Raw genomic sequence first — 8,969 nt, forward strand, 5'->3', positions numbered from 1 at the left:
CCTGTCACTAAATACTGTCTGTTGCTCTGGGATTTAACTATAGTAGAAGGCATTTATTTAAATCCATTAGTGCTGATTAATGGTAGGGGGATTAGTTGGAGGGGTTGCAGCAGGGGCATGGCATGGGCTCTCTCTCTCTCTCTCTCTCTCTCTCTCTCTCTCTCTCTCTCTCTCTCTCTCTCTCTGGCACCCTAAAGATTCAAGTCCTGCTCCACTTTCATTTTAAAGGATGATTATCAGTGAAATATATCTCTATCGACAAGGAAATATTCCACAATCTGAGCTTTGGTTTACCATGGCCATCATTAAAAAATAAAGGTAATGTATTTACTTATATTTATCTTTAGGGTTGGTCTACTAAAATGCTTCCTGAAGTACTCATGTAGTTGTCTGTTTGTTATGTTTTTTTTTTTTCTAGCACACCAAAGTTAATAAGAAACTTTTTGGAGCAATTTGAAAAAATGTCTCTTCATGAAAAATATCCTGAACTGCTGAATGTGTTTCAATTTTTTTATAATGATAGCAGTGTTACTGAGGACTCTGGGACTATTTTATTCAAAATGGTATAGAAAATAAATACCATTGTAGCATAGAAAGATTAGGTGAGACATAACCGCCATTAAACAAATATATTATAATCATCCTAGGTAGACAGATTTAAGTAGGAAGATAGGAAACGAAGATAAGTTAAGTGACCCACTGTACCCTTGTAATACAGTACATATTTTGCTTTTCTGTTCAATAGGACTCCATTTAAAAATGTGGCTACAGTTGTTTTGGATATATAAAAATACCTCATAAGCTTCTTATGATGCTCTCTAGAAAATAGATCCTATCCCCTCCCCCCTCCCCCTGGCTCACTGCTGTCCCCCCTCCCTTTCCTTGTTCCCATTGAAGAAAATGGCCGTCTTAAAAGTCAAATTCACAAAGAACAAGCGGGACAAGCTAGCTCAGGTATTATGGATACTGAACTGGATTTCTGTTGTCACGGGAATCATCCTCTTCAGCCTGGGTTTGTTTCTGAAGATCGAGATCCGGAAACGAAATGAACTGATGGCCAACCAGGAGGTCCATTCAGTCCCCAACATGTTGATTGCAGTGGGGGTCATAGCCTGTGGGATTAACTTCCTCGGTGGCAAGATCTGCTATGACTGCTCGGACACCAACAAGTTCCATCGCTGGAAACTGTTCATGCTGCCCTACATCATCTGCACCTTCTTTTTTACTTTTTGCATCCTGGTGGGGGCTCTGATGTGCTACACCATGAGGAATGATTTGGAGGAGTCCCTGTATCTAGGCTTGAAGGAAGCCCTCAAGTTCTACAAGGACACAGACACCCCCGGAAGGTGCTTCCTGAAGAGGACCATTGATATGCTGCAGATTGAGTTTCAGTGCTGTGGGAATAATGGCTTCCGAGACTGGTTTGAGATCCAGTGGATCAGTATGAGGTACCTGGATATGTCCAACAAGGAGGTCCAAGAGTGAGTAGTCTTCTTCTTGTTTATCTTCTGCTATCAATGTGGCCTGAATTCCTCCCTGTATTAAAATGTATTTGTGTTAAAGCATTACCAAAGACTCTACCTGTACTTAGCTCATTTATTATTTGATTTGTTCAAATTAGCATAGAAAGCACAGTGATAAGCTTATGTCCGTATCAAATAGTTAGCTGGTCTGGGGAAATTCAGTTCAGGTCTTGTTACCACTTTGTAATATCTACCTAGAGAATTAACTGAAAATAATCCTTCCCATGTAAGTTTACATGGGGTAAGAACCCTGCAGACATTTACTTTCATACATAGAAGTCCAGTAACTCTCTATACTGTTCTCTAGCATAATGCTTTGTGTTCAATAATGTAAGCCAATACAAAATGTGGGTTTGGGTCTCTAGATATTCAAATTTATGGTTTGTACTCCTGCCTAAAATACATTCAATTAAAAAAGTATTCTAAATTACAAAGAAAAACAGGGTTAAAACAACTGGCACCCTAATTAATTTATTTTGATAAGGCTTTTTTCTTCTTGAGGCCTGTGTTCAAACAAAAGTCTCTTTAGTAGATTCTTACTGCTTTCACCTTGTTCTCAGCCGACTGAAGAGCAACGTTGATGGGAAGTACCTGATGGACGGTGTTCCATTCAGCTGCTGTAACATCAACTCCCCACGGCCCTGTATCCAAAATCAGCTCACCAACAACTCGGCACACTACAACTACAACTTCCAGAGCGAGGAGCTCAATGTGTGGCGGAAGGGCTGTCGGAAGGCGCTGCTCGAGTACTACACCCAGATCATGCAGTCCATCGGCTTTACTGTCCTCATCATATGGCTCTTCGAGGTAGGTTTTGATTACTTCTGTGTCTATACAGAGAGAATGTAATGGTTCTGCAGAATAGCAAAAGTTAACTCTAAGCGAGATCACACTGGAACACTGATGTAGATTTTTGTTTTGTTAGTTTTTATCTCGGATTGAGTGTTTGAAGTTAGGAAGGTTATTCCCATACCACAAATAGGTTACACTGAATGTTGTAGATATAAGTCCACAAGGCAAAGGTATAAGGGACCAAAACTATAAAACACTGGTACAACAGGCCGTAGGTAATATCATTTATGTTGAAAAATATTGTTTAGTTAGCTACAGAACAAAATAAAGTAGAAATACAACACCACTGAATCATACTGTAGCTGGGGTAGTGGTTCAGAAGTAATGGTAGCTCACTGACTCTGCGGCAAAAAAGTCAGACTTTCCTATTAACCTGTGGGATTACAAGAACACACTTCAGTTATCAGAGCTCCAGCTTACCATGTTGAAGTTCAGTCTTCTTTCAGATGAGATGTAAAAGTGACCACACCAAGCATGGATGCTTATTTTTCTGTTCATGATGCAAGTCTGTATTCATTTTAGTGTCAAAAATGTATTATTTTTTGCAAACATCATTCATTTAGCAAAATATTTGATTGAAATATACTTTGTTTCAGTGAAGTGATGAATCCTTTCCATTTCATACATTATTTGTATATTTCTTATACTTGTAACTTGATTGTCAAAAGATTCATGTTGCTATCTATTTCAAATCCAGTTTGAATGTGAAACAGTGATATTTGCATTTCAAAATGTTGTACTCTAGTGAGATCTGTTACATTTGCACTTCCTGGGTCACTTCACCTCAGCAGTGTTTTCTAGGTCAAAGAAACTTATTGACTGAAAGCATGTCAATCAATAGGGGAAGCAGTTGGTTGGCTTATGACAGAAAATAAGCCATTGAAGGGGTGGTGACAATTTCCCCTCCCCTCTGACCAAGAAAGTACAACACTAGCTGAAAGCATTGCTGTAAGCATAGTTTAATGTGTTGTTTCAATCTAAATTGTTGTACAATCTAAATAGGTATACCACAGATATGAATGTATGTGTATGAGTACTACAGACAGTATCTCACCACTCTCCTAATCTCTCTATTCATGCACTCTCTGTAATCTCTAATCCTCATTTAAATCCTTCTGTTCTCTCCTCTCCAGTTTATCTCTTCTCATCTCTATTTGCGTTAACCCCTATTTGTCCCCTGTTAGCTCCTACATTTTATCTGCAGCAATATTCAGTGGGAACATTTCAAAAGGTCAATGTGGTTTCTGGAAAAGCTATTTGAAAATATCACCCATTCACCATGGCATTGGAAACTTCAGAGCAACAAAATCGAATGTTATGCAAATGTTTTTGCAAGTTCTAAACAGTTTGAGTATATGTTTGATATAGATGTAAACCTCATTTTGTTTTACCGTTCCCCCATTTTCCCACCCTGTGGACGTCCATCAATAATATCCTATTGGGCTGTCCCTCACTAGTCCCCCATTTGTCTCCTCACAGCTGTCGGTCCTGACAGGGGTGCGGTACCTCCAGACGGCCATGGAGAACGTGCTGCAACAGGGAGACCCTGACTCTGAATCAGACGGCTGGCTGCTGGAGAACAGCTTTGTGGAGACAGCTCGGTCCAATTTAAACATCATCAAGAACCTGGGAAAGTCCAACCAGATCAATGCTATCTCAGGGAATGAGGACCCCAACATGGACATTCCTACTGCAGACTATGGGCCTGACAATGTGCCTCCTAAACAAATCCCCATTGTCAGCCAAACCCCAAGTTGAAGGCTCTGTAAGGGCCCAATTTTGATCACAGTTCGTGGGCACTTGCTCCCGCCAGGCATCGAACAAACATTTGAGGATCGGCCTCATTATCATTTTCACCGAATGATTTTGAACGGGGCAAAGGTTTCTAATCAATTTCAAAGAGCAAATGCTATCGCAGGGAAGCTACTGAACAGGCAATACATTAAGAAATTACTAAACTAGTTTGGCAAGGTTTTTACCGATTAACAATGCGGCATAGGAAACAAAATAAAGTTTTATTGGAAAATGTTAATAATGGAAATAATTCATGCTTATTTTAGTATCAAAAAAAATCACAGAAACGCATGTACAGTAAGTATTTCACATTGAAGTCAGTTTCTATTGATTTTGTAACCATTTCTGCCTCCCACTTTCCGTACATTGACATCAAATTGTGCTTTGCTCTGTTCAAAATCACAATATGTGGGATATGGCAGGAGGCAGCACAGATACTCCTGAGTGTGCACATTGCCTTTATTTATTTTTTTGCCTTCATCAAAATTGGGCCCTTAGGAACTTCCAGGTCTCCTTTCCAGTGAATAGGACACACAGGCCCAACAGGAGTGTTACTTGACCATAATTAGCCTTTTCCCCTTTAGAAAATGCTGCCACGCTGCTTTTCAGTTTGGACTGGATTTCTTAGTTTTGTTACAAAAGCTTACCTCCTCCAGAAACTTTAATATCCAAAGCATTGAATCAATGAAATTATCAAGCAACATTATTGGATAACCTCAGGAGTGACCTTCACCTGGCAGGCTTCATTGGACAGCTATAAATAGTTTGCATAATAACTTTATCACCACTCTGTATTTTTTGTATTCAGTGTACAGTATTCTGTATTTTTTTAGTTTGGTATAGCAAAGGATGGCCCATTAGATGGGCTTCAGATTCCAATGCTTGACGTAACTTGATCTCCTTGTGCCTCAGCTACACCCTATCCCAGCTGTAACTATGGTTCCCTTTCAATTCAAATGACAACCATTACCGAATGGAAAGAGCCTCTCTGACCATCAATCTCTGAGCAAATATACAAAAGCTGCCCTATCAAGGCCCTGCTGAAGAGAGACGTCCTCACAGTAGCACATCGCCATTTTCTCTCTCATCTCTCTGAGACAGGTTGTACATTGCTTTTCATTTTACGTACCGAATTTAGCTAATTTGTTGGATTTATCCACAAATTAAAGATTAATTCACGGTAAAAATCGTGCACAAGCGTGTTTAAAAGAGTGCCCTTGCTTTATTCTCCTATCAGTTTTCTGGCTAGAGCTGGTTTCGATCCCTCTGAAGAGATTAGCAAGTGGCCATTGCTCTTTTCAATACACAAGGCCTTCTGTAGTTGTTACACTGTGTGAGAGCTGTTCAGGTGCTGTAAGGAGACCCTGCGGGCTCGCGCCGTTGTCCTCTATGCCGATTTAATCGGCCACAGCAACCAAAAAAAAAAAAAAAACAGCTCGGGCCTAGCGCCACTCTCAATCCTCGGGCTTTCCTAGCGCGGCTGCGCTTGCCTTGGCAACCATGCCCATTGAAACGGCGCCTACACGGTTCCCGATTGACTCGACACCGGTGTAAACATCTAGCGCGGCTGCGCTTGCCCCGACCGGCAACCATCGCCCATTGGAACAGCGCCTACACGGTTCCCGATTGACTCGACACCGGTGTAAACATCTTTGGCGCCGCCTACAGCTCGGCCCCGACCGCGTCTACCATCGGCACCAACCTTGGAACAGGTCCACTTGGCGCCAACTGTCTTGGCATCGACAGCGCTTTTCTCAGCGCGTTTCCTGCTCCGATTGATTGGGCACCTGGGAATAGCTTCGAGGCAGTCTACAGCCCGAAACCGACCGCACTACATGTCGATATCAACATTGATGCCGATGGACTTGGCTCTGCCCACTCGGCACCGACGCGCACATCTCGTGTCAGGGGTATCAATGGTATACCCAATGGGTATCAATAGTAGTGGTTTCGGCCGGCACGAGTCGATCTTTTTGCCACAGCCGAGTCCACTCATTGCCCCCTATGGTTCTCCATGGAGAGAGATGGGGGTCTCCTGGGAGTAGATGCACTAGCTCACCCCTGGCCACAGGAGCTTGTGTATACATTCCCTCCGCTTCCATTGATACCCCTGACACTAGAGAGGATCAGGGTGGAGAGAACACAGGTTCTGCTGATTGCACCCAGATGGCCGAGACGCCCCTGGTTTGCTCTCCTCTCCTATTGTCGGATCAGCCGTGGCAGCTCCCGCTGCGCAAAGACCTCCTGAGCCAAGTGGAGGGGCTATTATGGCACCCAAACCCAGCCCAGCTCCAACTCTGGGTCTGGCCGCTGAATGGAGCCACCTATTCAGACAAGGTTTGCCAGATGCAGTAGTAGAAAAACTACAGTGTGCTAGGGCGCCGATCACTAGAGCCCAGTACTCATATAATATAAAGACTGGTGCCTTGCCGAAGGTCATGATCCGGTGACTTGCCCAATTGAGACGATATTATCCTTCTTACAACACCTGTTTGATGCAGGAAAATCAGCATCCACTTGAAGGTATACCTGGCAGCAATATCAGTGTGCCATGACAAAATTGACTCGGTGTCTCCTGGGGCACATTTCTTGGCAGTGCAGTTTCTTAAAGGGGCTCGGAGGCTTCGTCCTCCAATGAAAAGTATGGTCCCCAAGTGGGATCTAGAACTGGTACTGCGGGCCCCATTTGAGCCCATGGGCTTTCCTCGTTGGCGCCTCCGTAGATGAGTTATGCAATGCAGCTACATAGACAGGTAGTCAAACATTTGTGCATTTTTACTGCCTTGATGTGACAAACCGAACAAGACCCTCTCTGGGCTCTAGAGTTTTGCAAGCAGCATGCCCTTAGGCATCATGTGGGCTCTGTTGCTATCGTCGTGGGGCTGTACTGTCAGTAACCTGGAGCCAAGACAGCTTTGGTACAGCTTTTCCATTCGGTTATGGTTGTCATTCAAATTGAAAGGGAATGTTAGGTTATTACCATAACCCTGATTCCCTGAAAGAGAATGACAACTATTACCCTTCAAGGTCATATCCCCAGCTGACCTCTGATTTCGAAAGAAAATGGCGATGTGCTACTGTGAGGATGTCCTTCTTCAGCAGGAGGTGGATGGGGCTTCCCCCTCACAGCAGGGCCCTGATAGGGCAGCTTTTGTATATTTACTCAGAGATTGACAGTCAGAGAGGCTCTTCCCATTCTGTAATGGTTGTCATTCGAATTGAAAGGGAACCAGCGCTATGGTAATAACCTAAAGTTAAAAGCGAACCCAATGGGAAAGCATATAATTACCATAGAAGATATAAATGCAAACTGCATAGAAATCCAAACACAGATTTAATTAGTTTCATTACACAATCTTTTTTTTTTTTTTTTTTTTTTTGTATAGCATAAGCAAGCCTACTCTTCATTGGGTCTTCAATGCTTTATTCTTGGTGGTGATTTTTACTTGAGAGCACTGCAGTAGTTCCACCAAACCTAACACATTCAGAACAGCAGATTGTTTAATAATGTTTTCAGATACTTGATGTTATAATAATGAGTATTCTTGTTAAAAGCATATACACTCACTACACCATTTCAGTAGATCATTTTGCAAACAACAGGACCATGCAGGAAAACATTTTATTTATTTTTTTAATTGAAGAGGTAATGAAAGGGGAAAAGTAAATAAAGCCTTTTCTGGGCTTGAATATTACATTAGTTTCTGGAGAATTAAATATGTATATATATATTTTTTTATATAGCACCTTTCATAGTGGACCACCACCATAAAGCACTTTACAGAGGTAGGCTGTGAACTGTGCATTATATGCAGTCACTTACAATAGGACATAGATCTAACATCTCATCCACACAATAGCACACAAGGAGGTTAATTAAGTGACTTCTTCAGGGCCACTCAATGAATCAATCAGTGGCAGAGGTAAGATTTGAACTGGTTACAAACCCTGGACTCACACAGCCTCCTGTGTCAAGTGTTAGTTGCCAGCATGCCCTTCATAGAATATCGTCTAATTGTCTACAGCTCTGCTGTGTGGCATTGTAGTGTTAATAAACTTTTAAATGTTAGTCAAGTGTGAAACATTTAGTAGGTCAATTTATTTCATATTAAATATTTTTACATAGTCTTTTCTATATAATATTACATGCTGTATGCAAACTGTTTTATAAACAAATACATGTTGCTAGGCTTCTTACGAGGTTTTTTCCTGATTGGTTCCAAACATTCCCAATATTTTACTTTAACAGTATAAACTAACACCCCTATAGTAATTGAGCATGAAAATCTTGCAACCTTGGCATATTAAGATATATTAATTGATATAGTCTGCTCCAAATCTTTAGTATCTCACAGTGTAGATTTCTTATTAACTATCTGGCACCATTGTCCCTGACACCATGCTAAAACACAATGTTGGACACTGCAACAAAATGGAGACTCTGGTAAAGCAAATTGTGACCAGTCTGAAAATATATTGTATTTCTGAACTGCTGTTGAGATGTTCAGCTTGATAAAACTTTCAAGTATATCACACTTCAGTACTTGTTATACACCACCTAATATGGCTAATTAAAATGTTTAACAATACTAAGTCTGCTATTTAGTAAAATACTAGCTGCTAGCTTTGTACTGTTAAATATATACAGGTTGGTCTGTGCTAAAATCCATCCCATGTTTGAAAATTGAGCCGAAACTAAGGGCTGATGTCGGTGTATCCAGCTGTTGTATTTTTATCAAATCCACCGTAAAACAATTGTAGAAACAGCTGGATCTTTCCCTATACAATATTTGTAAACAT

General features: G+C 41.4%; 1 protein-coding gene across 1 annotated transcript; it reads left to right on the forward strand.

Annotated features, from left to right (window-relative positions):
- The first annotated feature begins 900 nt into the window (after positions 1 to 900).
- LOC121329669 (photoreceptor outer segment membrane glycoprotein 2-like) lies at positions 901 to 4,133 on the forward strand. The gene is made up of 3 exons (XM_041275375.1): positions 901 to 1,481; positions 2,084 to 2,330; positions 3,855 to 4,133. Exons 1-3 carry the CDS (start codon positions 901 to 903, stop codon positions 4,131 to 4,133), a joined length of 1,107 nt encoding a protein of 368 aa, XP_041131309.1.
- The last annotated feature ends 4,836 nt before the right edge of the window (positions 4,134 to 8,969 follow it).

This window comes from Polyodon spathula, chromosome 17 (assembly GCF_017654505.1).
Source record: "Polyodon spathula isolate WHYD16114869_AA chromosome 17, ASM1765450v1, whole genome shotgun sequence".
Classification (NCBI taxonomy): domain Eukaryota; kingdom Metazoa; phylum Chordata; class Actinopteri; order Acipenseriformes; family Polyodontidae; genus Polyodon; species Polyodon spathula.

Coding starts and splice junctions, on each gene's coding strand:
- LOC121329669 (XM_041275375.1), top strand. CDS start 901: ATGGCCGTCTTAAAAGTCAAATTCACAAAGAACAAGCGGGACAAGCTA. Junction 1,482..2,083: donor TCCAACAAGGAGGTCCAAGA/GTGAGTAGTCTT, acceptor CCTTGTTCTCAG/CCGACTGAAGAGCAACGTTG. Junction 2,331..3,854: donor TCATCATATGGCTCTTCGAG/GTAGGTTTTGAT, acceptor GTCTCCTCACAG/CTGTCGGTCCTGACAGGGGT.